General features: G+C 41.7%; 1 protein-coding gene across 1 annotated transcript in view; it reads left to right on the top strand.

Annotated features, from left to right (window-relative positions):
• The window catches only part of Pcnx4 (pecanex 4), a 39,875-nt gene extending 28,145 nt beyond the window's left edge, over nucleotides 1–11,730 (top strand). The window contains exons 10-11 of the mRNA XM_027418229.2: nucleotides 1,186–1,372; nucleotides 10,987–11,730. Coding sequence (XP_027274030.1) covers nucleotides 1,186–1,372; nucleotides 10,987–11,238 — 439 coding nt within the window. The 3' untranslated portion in view covers nucleotides 11,239–11,730. The remainder of the gene's footprint in view (nucleotides 1–1,185; nucleotides 1,373–10,986) is intronic.
• Nucleotides 11,731–12,349: the final 619 nt, after the last annotated feature.

The raw sequence follows: 12,349 nt of genomic DNA, 5'->3' as shown, positions 1-12,349 counted from the left end.
ATCACTAGAAGATTCTTTAATTTATAATTTTTATTGCTTTCATAAAAATAAAATGCTTGGTCTATAGTATGACTGAATTGGAAACAGTTTAATTTCTACATATTTTATTTTATTTGTGTAGAGGTTTTTTGCTTTTGTTTTGTCTTTTTTGAGGTAGGGTTTCTCCATGTAGCCCTTGCTGTCCTGGAACTCACAGAGATCCACCTGTCTCTGCCTCCCAGTGCTGGGATTAAAAGTTGTGTGCCACAACTACCTGGGTGTATAGAAGATTTTTTTTTAAATATAACTCATTGTATTTCTTCATTTTAGCTGCTTTTTCATTTCTCCCTCATTTTATTTGTGTTTAAAGTTTTGGGTTTGTTTTTGTTTTGTTTGCTTTTTGGATTTTTTTTGATTGGTTGTTTTTTTCTCTCGGTATTGAAAATGGAACCTAAATATCCTGCCTCCACTTCCAGTGTGTGAGGCATGAGATACCACCACCTTGTTTCCATGGTGCTGGGATTTCAACCCAAGGCTTAAACATGCTAGGCAAGTACACAGCAGCTGAGCTATATCTCCAGCCCCATTTCCCTTTGTTTTTACCTGAAATGGATTATTTCACTTGAGACAAGATCCCAGGCTAACCTGGAACTCATTGTGGAGAGCCAGAGATGACCTAGTCACTGTGCAGGATCCCACCTATTCTGGGCTGGCTATTACACATGTACCACTGGAGTTGACTTGACATGGGATGCTTCCACTTCAGAGTCTTAAAAATAATCAGCAAATACCTTCCATTTTTTTGGGATCCCCACCAGGTTCTGCAGCCACCTCAGAGCCCCCAAATAACACATGAGACACTATATTAATTATGAAACTGTTGGCCAGTGTCTGGGGCTTCTTATTGGCTAGCTGACTTAATTTCCAACCCATTTCTATCAGTCTAAGTAATTCCACGTGGTCTTCTCTTACCAGAGAAATGTTCGGAGAAATGTTACTCCTCTTGCATCCTACATTGTGACCCTGTGCCTACAGCTCCCAGAATCCTCCTTGTCTCCTAGTCCCGCCTATCTTGCTTCCCTATTGGCCAACAGTGTTTTGTCCATCAGCCAAAAAGAGAAACATGTACAGAAGACTTCTCCCATCATTCCATCTTTAAAGTTTATTATAAAATATTCTGAAATTGTTTGGGTTTCCATTTTTTAGGTATACACTGAAACTAATGGTTGATAAAGCAAGTTTGGGTCCAATAGAAGACTTCAAAGAACTGACCAGCTGCCTCAGAGAATATGAGAGTAACTGGTACATTGGTTTGGTGTCTGAAGACCAGTGGAAGAAAGCAATTCTAGAAGAAAAGCCATGCTTGTTTTCCCTGGGGTATGAGTCTAGTATGGTAAGGCATTTTCATGAATAAACCTTAAAGATTGGAAAGTGTAAAATAGCTGAACTGATAAATGGTGTGACGTTCTAGCTGTTGATAATGTGTTAATGACAATTGCAAGGCATTTATAATTGTGGCTGTATGATGAGGTAGTGTAATCTAGAAGAGCTGACTTCCTTTTGCCAGCTGAAGAGGGGACAATTGAAAATGTTGTATAGTTACTGTACTGATCTATGGGATAGCCAGTGTATGTAATCTGCTCTAGCAGAGTTGGTAAATACTTTGTGGTGTGTTTTTTATGCCCAGTTCAAGTATAAGAATTACCACTTTAGTACTAACTCCAAGAAGAGTTAGTGTTACAAGAAGAGTAATTTGTAGGTGGCATGTTGCTTCGTTTGCTGACATATGTACTTCATTTGAATCAAACCTAACCTGTGGGAATTCTGAGAGTCTTCAAATAGAGGACTTTTAAAAAATACTTAGTACTCGTTCTTATCACATTTTGAAGTATCCTTGATTGAACACAATGTAAAAAATTGAATGTTACAAGCCTATTTTGGGTTTCAGGTCTGTCTAGCATTTGACAAGAATAAAAGGAGTTTGGGCATGTGTTGTGCCAACAAAAATGATTTTTAAAAATTATCTTGAAAGGCATATAGCTATAAGGAAACATTGGTTTAGAAAAAACCACTAAAAGCCATTATTAAAGAATAACAAGAAGCCAGTATTTGAAACTCATCCTGTTGTCTGCTTTCTCAGCAAGATGGGAACTCCATTAGAGTGGTACAACCAAGAATTCAGGGCTCGCCCTCCTCCTCTGCTCCCAGTTAAAGGATATGTTTGTTTCCCTAGAGACTAGGACATCATTCTTTATTCTCTTCCCCACTATAGCTGCTGAGGTCAAATTCCAGACACAGTCAAGAAGTGGGTTCCTTTTTGTCCAGCCCTACTCACAATAGGCTTTATCTTAGACATGCAACTACCAGGAATTTGGGCCCTGACCCTGCTTGCCTATTCATTTGATGGAGGTTGTACATAGGAAGAGATGAGTGGAAAAGACCTATAGCTCCTTGTGCCCGCCACAAAGTGTTGTCTCCTGACAGTGTCCGCCAGTGCCTATGATGGTTACATCTCCAGATCCAGAGCTCTACCTCAGAGATTTTACCCTGTGAGAAAGGCAAATCAGAAAATAAATAAAAATCAAGTAAAAGTTGAGCTCTGAAGAACTCACCCCCAAAAATGATTCATTAGCTATGGTGTGGATGCACTGAGGTGTGCAATTAGTGTACCCTTACACTTGGAACAGAAGGTAATGTGCTTTCTAGGAATTGCACACACACACACACACACACACACACACACACACACACAAATCATCAGGGCAAGCTATACTCAGCAAAGAACTAATTCTATCATGGATGCAAAATTTTAAACAAAATATTAGCAACCTATAAAACAACTTTTGTGTCAAAATAGTATATAATATTAGTTTCATATATAAAAAAGCCAATTAATGTAAAACATTGTAACAATAGAATAAGAAACAGAGACTCCATAATTATCTCAATAGATAAAAAAGGGAAAAAAAAACCTCATTTAACAAAGCCAATACCCTTTCATAGTAAAAACATTTTCCAGCAATTGAATTAATATTAAAAATTATAGCAAGAGAAGCAAATCAGAAAAACAAATTTTAAAAAGTCAAGTAAAAGTTTGTTAGATCCCCAGAAAACTCAGGTATCCGGGGTCCCAGCCCAGGACCTCGGTCACCCCAATCACCAGGCGGATTCGAAAGCTTGCTGCAAACTGCATGAGGATTTATTGTTGTTTAACGAGCTAACCTCATGTTAGCTCGGGTCTTTCACCCACCCGCCATGGTGGATAGCTAGCAAAGACAGCTCGAAGGGGCTGCAGAGAGATCTTGTAGGGCAGCGTAAGGGGAGTGTCTAGGGGTACCCACAGGCTCAGGATTGGTGTGCCTCCAGGCTTGGAGGGCTTGCCCTGTGTTGATTGGTCAACTGGTTGTTATGGCCCATAGGCCCTCCCAGGGTGGTTGCTATGCTCTGCACATCATTGCTGTGTACTTGTCCATAAAGCACACCCAGATCCATAAAGCATAGTGCCACCAGCTAACTTCTGATTGGTTCCTTGCCACAAGGCAGGCATCTGACTTCTAGTGACTAGGACAAGGTCATGGCGAGCATGTGTTACTGTCATGGCTGCCGAAATGGGGAGCTGGTCCCTTCAAGTTGAGCTCTGAAGTGCTTCCCAAAAGAAATGATTCATTAGCCACAGTGTGGATACACTGAGGTTACAATTGGTTATTAGTTAGATACAATTGCAATCATGGTATTGTGCTGGAAGTTCTGTCTGTGTGTAATGAACTGATTTGTTTCTGTCTCAAATTCATATTGAAAACCTTGCCTCCGTGTATTGGGAAGTAATTAGGATTTGATGAGATCATAAATGTTGAGCTGTGTAATGGGATTAGTGGCCTTATAACACAAGGTGACAATATACCTTCCTATATACATACCATACAAAAACAGAGGAGGGAGTCGGCCTTCTCCAAGAATACCATGCGAACCCTGACTGCAGACATCTCTACCTCTGGAACAGTGAGAAAACTGTCGTGGCTAGGCATGTTTCAGTCCCAAACCACAGAAGCCACAAGGTCCGGCCTGAGTGGGGAGTGTGGACTTGGAAATTCCTAGCAACCCAACAGTGATAAAGACCAGACACAGGCATCTTGTCATCTTTAGAGATGCTGCAAAACTGAAGTCTCTCCTTTATTCAGCATCTTCCTGGCTGCTTTCTAACCATACTCTGGTGATAGCAGAGACTGTTCCCAAGAACCTCTCCCTAGGCCTTCTCAGCAGATACCTCGGAACCATCTGTCCTCACATAGACCTTGCCCTCTGCCCTGGTGCAGGCCTATTCAAATGCTTAGTTCTGTAGAGATGCAAAGCTAGGTGACATTCTCCACCAAGGCTATACCATTCAACAGCAAATCAGCTAGCATCTGCAATACAACGCAGACCGAAGACCTGAGCCCTGGAGGTTTGGACCTGAGAAATTCTGTAATGGAATTTTTCTCAGCTCCCGACAGAAAACAGACTAACCTCTCTCCTCCTCCCTCTATTTTTTTCTCTGTCCACCCTTCAGCAAGGGTCTTGCTGTTTTGCCCAGCTAGTTGTGGGATTTATAAAAACCCAAGTTCTGTGATCTTCCTGTCTCAATCACTCAGATACAAGGACTAGAGGCCTGTGCCGCCAAACTTGGCATAAGTCTATTGTAGCAGCTGAGCTATGACAACAGAATAATGAGACAAAAGGAAGAAAGAAACGCATATGGATCAGAACAGGTGCTACCATCTGTGTTCAGAATGTAAGGAGGCCTTTTTTATTATTATTAATTGGTTTTTCGAGACAGGGTTTCTCTGTGCAGCTTTGGAGCCTATCCTGGCACTCGCTCTGGAGACCAGGCTGGCCTCGAACTCACAGAGATCTGTCTGCCTCTGCTTCCTGAATGCTAGGATTAAAGGCATGTGCCACCAATGCCCGGCAAAAATCTGTGGTATTTTTATATACTAGCAATGAACAAACCAAAATAAAATAAAGAAATCCCACTTATATTACACCAAAAAGAATAAAGGGCCATTGAAATGACTTAGCAGGTAAAAGAACCTGCCACCAACTCTGATGACTTGAGTTCCATCTTCAGGACCCAAAAGGTGTCCCCCGACGTCCGAGTTTCCATTGTGACATGTGTCTGTGTACACACACACAATGGATAAATAAAATTAAAGAACAAAATGCAAGCCAGGCATAGTATCTCATGCCTTGAATCTCTGCATGTAGAAGACTAAGGCAAGAGGATCTGTGAATTCATAGCTATCTAATATAGCAAGACCCTGTCTCAAAAAACAAATAAAACAGGTAGAAATTTAATAAGTATAAAACATGTACTCTGAAAACAGTAAAGCATTGTTGAAAGAAGAAATTAAAAATCTAAATGAAATGAAACTACTCATGTTTATAAAATGCCCATGTTTGTGAACCAAACGATATTGTTCAAATGGTAATACCTGGGACTGGAGAGATGGCTCAGCAGTGAAGAGCACTGGATGTTCTTCTAGAGGACCTGAGTTCAGTTCCCAGCACCACCCACATGGCTCACAGTCACCTGCAACTGCAGCTCCTGGGGATCCAGTACCCTCCTCTGACCTCCATGGGCAGCAGGCATGCAAGTAGTACATGGACCATGTATACTATGCATTATTGTGCAACACCATTGCACAAAACAGTGCACAACAAATTGTCCAACACCAATGCACATCAAAAGTTTTTAAGTTTAAAATGGCAATACTCTTCAAATTAATCTGTAGACTTAACACAGTCCTATTCAAGGCCCATCTGTGGTGAAAATTAGTAGAGTGGTTTTCTAGAACTCATGGAATGTTAAGAGACCCAGAATAGCCAGGAAATCTTTTAAAAAGAGAAATGGTGACCTCATACTTGTGAATTTCCAAATACATCATAAAGCTATTGTCGTGACCCAGCGTGTCTCAGCCTTAATCCATAAGGTTCGGCCTGAGTGGGGGTGTGTGGACCTGGAAGCTCCTAGCAACCCAGCGGTGATAAAGACCAAACACGGGCATCTTGTCATCTTTAGAGAGCTCTCAGTTCCATGTTGTAGAACTAGAGTCATTTCTTTATTAGCCATCTTTTCTGGTGTTTCTTAACCGTCCTGTCATGACCATGAGGGAACCCTCTCTCTTCGTTCTCTCTGCTGTGGTCGCTTGCTCCTAACTCCTAACCTTCCTCCTCACAAGTTACTCACACACCTCTGCTCTCCCTGCCCAGGTGAGGGCCTATTCAGATGCTTAGGCACATAGAGATGCAAATTAGGAGGCATATTACCCTGAGGCCCTGGTAAACAATAGTAGCCTTACTGGCATTAACAATACAATAGTGGGCTGGTGCTTTCCGGTGCTCCATGTTGAGTGAAACCCAAGGCTGGATCTCAAAATATTCCATAGCGGAAATATTTTGGTCCCCCACAAGCTCTCCGATACTGTGTGGTTCTGCATTAAGGTAGCATATAAGTGAGTGAAATGGAAAGAATAGTCATGATCAACTGATTTTCAACAAGGATGCCAAGACTATAGAATAGAAAAACTGTTTTCAACAAAGGGTACTGAGACAGTTGAGTGCCCTCAGTTAAGAGAAGCACTGGATTATGGATGTCATTTTCCCTTGGTTGCTACAAAAAAGTCATTCCCACAACCTGGGTGACTTTAAAGAACAAATTTCTTGTCTCCCATTTGTGGAATTTGGAAGTCCAGAGGTCATGCTCTCTCTGAGGGCTCTAGAGAAGAGTTCTTCCTTAACCTATCCTGCTTCTGCTGGGTCCTCAGAATTCCTCATCTTGTCATGCTGTAATGCCAGTCTCTGTCTTCACAGGGCCCTCTCTTCTGTATCCTGGGGTGCTCTCTTACTCCTTTTGTAAGACCCCCGGAAGCTCAGGCCTCCAGAATCTTTACCCAGGACTGCAGCCACTCCAATCATCATGAGTAGTCGGAAACTTGATGCAAACAGCAAGAGGCTTTAATGAAATGTGGATGTTTGTACAAATGGGCTCTCTCAGCAGGCTAGAGAGCAGCCCCGTCCCCCAGGCACAGGCGTTTTTAAATGCAAAAACCATAAGCTTAGGGAGGGGCCTCGACTCTCTGTCCATTGAATATGTGACCAGAGTCATGGGTTCCTAGGAAGCCCTTTGTCTTGAGGGGAGGCCTGGGAATCAGATAGCCTCCTGACCCACCAGTTGTAAAACCTGCAGACCTCAGGATGTGCTAACTAATGGTAGCTATCTCTTTGTTTCACAGGGACCCTTAATTGTTAATGATTGACACATTGGCCGGTGGGGTAATCTGTTTCCTTCATGAGCCCCTCAGGGAGGGTGCCCATCTGGGAATTCTTGGTACCCAGTTATCTTATGGCCATGTAAGGGAGTAATTGCTGGTGGCTGGTAAATTCTAGGCACTAAGACATAGTAGTAGCCTTGGTCAGTTTCTGGGCTATATTTCTTTGCTAATTTTTAAATCTTTCACTTTCTTTCATTGACTAAGGATCCGTGTAAATCAAGATGATCACATCTCAAAATCCTTAGTTACATTTCAAAGTACCCATTCCAGTAAAGGTCATATTCACAGGTGCTGTGGGTTAGGACTGGCATTCATCTTATATGGAGATTCTGTTCAATTCAGCGAAGATCTCAGCTAACATCATATTAAATAACTGACCTTATAGCATAAAAGAACTAAATGTTACAGCTTAAACCATGGAAATTTTAGGAGAAAATGTGAGCATAATCTTCAAACTTCAAAGTTGAGAATAAATCCTTAGACATGCTAACAAAAGGATGAGAAACAAAAAGATAAGGAAGAAACAAATGAAACCACATTGATATACTTCATTAAAAAATAAAGTGTTTAAGGGCCGGAGCAAAAGCTCAACAGTTAAGAGCACTACCTACTTTTCCAGAGGACCAGGGTTCAAATCCAGCAACCACTTGGCACCTCTCAACCATCAGGAACTCCCAGGAGACCCAAAACCCTCTTCTGGCCTTCTCAGGCACTGTATGCATATAGTGTACAGATATATATCCAAGCAAAGCATCTACACACATAAAAAATGAAAATAAAGTAAGTAAAACCTTTCAGCAAGGGATGCAGCCTAGTGCGAGATGTGTAGGATGCTTGTGGCCCTAGGTTCAACTACCAGCAGCACAGAAAACCAGGCATGGCAACATAGTACTGTAACGCCAGCACTTGGGAGGCAGAGGCAAGAGGATTGGGAGTTCAAGGTTACCCATGGCTATAACACAGATTCTCATTCATCCTGACTACTTGAGGCCTGTGTCAAAAAGAGAGAAAGTAAATAGCTTAGCCAGGAGTGAGGGCGTGGCTCATTGGCAGAATGTTTGCCTTATATACATAAGACCCTAGGTTGAAGCCAACTAACCAAAAACAAAGTTCTTTGAAATGTCACACATCCATAATCCTAGCAGAAGGATCAAGAGTTCAGAGTCATTCTTGATTACAGAGAACTTCATAGTGAGTTTACATCTGTGGCCACATAAGATCCTGTCTCAACAGCAAAACAAGGGGTTGGAGAGATGGCTCAGTGGTTTAGAGCCCTATTGTTTTTGCAGAGAACCCAGGTTCAATTCCCAGCACCCATTTGGTAGCTTACAGGCATCTGTAACTCTAGTTCCAGGGGCCCAGATCCCTCTTCTGACCTCCTTGTGTACGTGCAGGTAAAAGATTTAGACATGTAAAATAAAGTAAATCTTTAAAAAGTTGAAAAATAATCAAAATAATAGAGCCAAAAAAGATTTATCACAAGGAGGAAAGAGATGGACTTGCACATGTTCTAATCCCCAGGAGGATCAAGACTTAATGGTCATTCTTTGCCTCTGCTGTACAGAATACAGTTTGAGTCTAACCTGGGCTGCATGAGACCTTGCCTCAAAGCAAAACAGTATTGGAAAAATAGACTTTGTGTTTCAAAAGATACTATCAGAAAGTGAAAACACAACCCAAAATGGGGGAAATAACCACATTATCTCATAAAATGTTTGTTACTATAATATGTGAAGAACTTAGAAGCTAATAAAACCATAGCCCATTTGAAGATGGACTAAAGCTGTCCCGCGCGTGCTCTGTATTTCTCGCCAGCAAGAAATCATACACGGGACACTCGGATCCTTCTGCAGACAAGCTTTAATGCATCTTGAGAGTGAAAGAGCATAAGCTTCCCAGAGCGGAGACACTAAACCAAGAAAACCATCCCTTATAAAGGCTGACCAGCCGCCTGGGACGTGTTACCCTATGAATGGCTTCAGCTCCTCAGGCCAAAATGAGCCACGGGATAGGCAGAGATCAAAGGAATGGAGATTACCCAGCGCCTGTGAAGTAATTTACATCTTGGTGTCTTCAGGCACCATTATAATGCAGGAAACGGCCCCTTACATAAAGCTATATACACTTCTCCAAAGATACACAGTAACCAATAAACACACATACACACACACAAATGCACTACATCATGCATGTCAGGAACCAGTTCAAAACTATAATAAGATTAGGGCTAGGGTATGTGGCTTAGTAGTAAAATTGCTTGCCTAGCATGTGCAAGTCTCTGGGCTTGTGCTCCAGCAGTACCCAGGAGAAAAAAACATTTACTGTCCTCTGGCAGCTAAAATTGAAAGTCAAATACCAAGTCTTGACAAAGATGTGAAGAGATTAGAACCCTTATATACTGACATTGGGAATATACAGTCGCGTTGGAAAATACTCCGGTAATTTCTCAAGTTGTTGATGATGAAACTATTACATGATCCTGCAGTTTACACTGTAAAGGAACAAACTCGTAGGCTGACACAACAAGCTGTTCACAGATGTTTATAGTGTTGTTTTTAACGGCTAAAAGGTAGGTTTGGTCCAGCTGTGCAGCAACAGATGATGGGCATTTTATGGTACACCTGTAGCCGTGGAAAGGAATGAAGGAAAGACAGTTCAGGCTCCAAGGTCCTTGAACTCTTGAACAGGTGAATGTGGAGGTGGAGGCGTTGTGGTTGCGTAGGGGAGCGAAATGAGTGCTTACTTTTGAGGACATGAAAACTGTTCTCAGACTAACTGTGGTGATTATTGTGTGTTCTGTGAGTGGTCAGGGGCCATTGGATTATAAATTCACAACCAATGTGAGTGAAGTTGTAGAAAACCCACTACATTTCATTAAAACTTAATGAAAAGGAGCCCTGCCGAACAATTGTCTACTGTGACGATTAATCTTGATTGTCAGCTTAACAGGTGACAGAATCATTGTGTAAACAAACTTGAGGGCATGTTCCTGCTGCCAAGACATCCTCAAACTGAGCCAGAACAAACCCTGCCTTTTTTTTTTTTTTTCCTTTTGGTTTCTTGAAACAAGGTTTCTCTGTAGCTCTACCTGTCCTAGAACTCACTCTGTAGACCAGGCTGTCCTAGAATTCACAGAGGTCCACCTGCCTGTGACCCCTGAGTGCTGGGATTTAAAAGTGTTGATGATTTTTGATTTATGTATTTTATTTCTATGAATTCTCTATTTACATGTGTGCCTGGAGGGCAGAGGAGGGCATCAGACCCCACTATAGATGGTTGTGAGCTGCCATGTGATTGCTGGGAATTGAATGCAGGAACTCTGCAAGAGCATCCAAGTGCTCTTAACCACTGAGCCATCATCTCTCCAGCTCCAACCCTTCCTTTCTTAAGTTGTTCTTACCCAGTATTTTGTCACATCGATGAGAAAATAACTGATCTACCCACTAACATTTATGGCTGTGCGTTGCCAAGGCCATGGGAACTGCCAGCTCAGAGTCAGAAAAGACTAAGTAACTGAAATTTTGCTGTCATAGTAATTAAGTGAAATTTTTCTTCTCATATTTAGAGAGCTAAGCAAACAGGTGATTCTTGACTCAAAAGCTAAGCAACTATGTGCCTCTTAAGAAGCCAATCTCTATGGTTATGTGGTGGGCAGTTTTGTTTATGTTTGGTGATCTTCCCTCCCCTTTTACATTTCTAGGGCGTTTACACGTCGAGGGTCCTGGTGCTTCAGGAGCTCCTGGTGCACATCGGAAAGCTGAATTCGGAAGCTGTTCGAGGCCAGTGGGCCAATCTCTCATGGGAACTGCTTTATGCCACCAACGATGATGAGGAGCGGTACAGTATCCAAGCTCACCCACTCCTTTTGAGGAACCTCACTGTCCAAGCCGCTGACCCTCCCTTGGGATATCCAATTTTCTCTTCAAAACCTCTCTCTATACATTTGTGTTAGTCCATTTTTACGTCTAACTCCGAGAGCACTAGAGGAGACACTAGTTAAAAAGGAAGAGTCTAAGTTTTGTAATTTCTCGAGACTTTCCTCTTGCCCCGAGGCTGCCCAAGAGAAGAACTAAGGTCTGTGAGGCTGCTTCTCTGTCAGCCAAATGACTCAAACAGCAGCTCCTCTGTGCCTAACATGGGCAGAAGTAGTTGGCCAATATTTGTGCTATATGATTTATGATAGTTTTTAGTAGCTAAAGACATCTGTACAAGATTAGATTTTTTTTTTTACTGCTTTGTTAAATGTCTGAAAAGTAGTTTGTCTTTTTAAAAGTCAACAGGTATATACTTACATATTTAAAAGATATTCATATCAGTGTTTTTAAATAATGATGAATCCTTTTAATAGTTAACATATATATATTTGAAATGTAGTTAATTTTTAGTATTTTCAAATGTCATACAGTTTTAACATTTAACATTTTATGAACAGTCCCATACAATGTATTCATTTTTCATATATTTCAGTTTGAAAACCATAAGCACTTGAAATAAAATATGACCAGTGAAATCTTGTTCTTTGTGTTGGGAAAGGGGTATACATGTGTGTAGGCGCCTATCCATGTTTGTGGAGGTCAGAGGTCAACTTAGGACAGTATGTCTCTCAGGAACTTGGGGGTTGCTGAGCTGGCTAGATTGACCAGCCTTTGAGCCCCATCAGTGTCCACCTCCCCATTAATATAGATTAATGGTTATGGTTGATACTTAAGACAGAGCTAGCAAATGAGAAATCCTAGTCATTGGCCAGCAGCATTGTAAATAATATAAGATTCTGTTTGTTATTTGGGGCCCTAACGTGGAAGCAGAACTCAGGCGGCTGGCAGAAAGAGTTATTGTTACAATCCTGACTCCTGTAAACTGGTTAAGGTGGCCCTAGATTCCTTTTGTACCTGGTCACCACTCAGTGAATGTAAATCTTCTCTAGACCTACTTTTAAAAGTTTTTTTTGTTTTGTTTTGTTTTTTCCCGAGACAGGGTTTCTCTGTGTAGCTTTGGAGCCTATCCTGGCACTCGCTTTGGAGACCAGGCTGGCCTCGAACTCACAGAGATCCACCCACCTCTGC

This window comes from Cricetulus griseus, chromosome 5, assembly GCF_003668045.3.
Source record: "Cricetulus griseus strain 17A/GY chromosome 5, alternate assembly CriGri-PICRH-1.0, whole genome shotgun sequence".
Lineage (NCBI taxonomy): Eukaryota > Metazoa > Chordata > Mammalia > Rodentia > Cricetidae > Cricetulus > Cricetulus griseus.
Note: the sequence above shows the minus strand (reverse complement) of the source record. Positions and strands in the feature narration are given on the sequence as shown.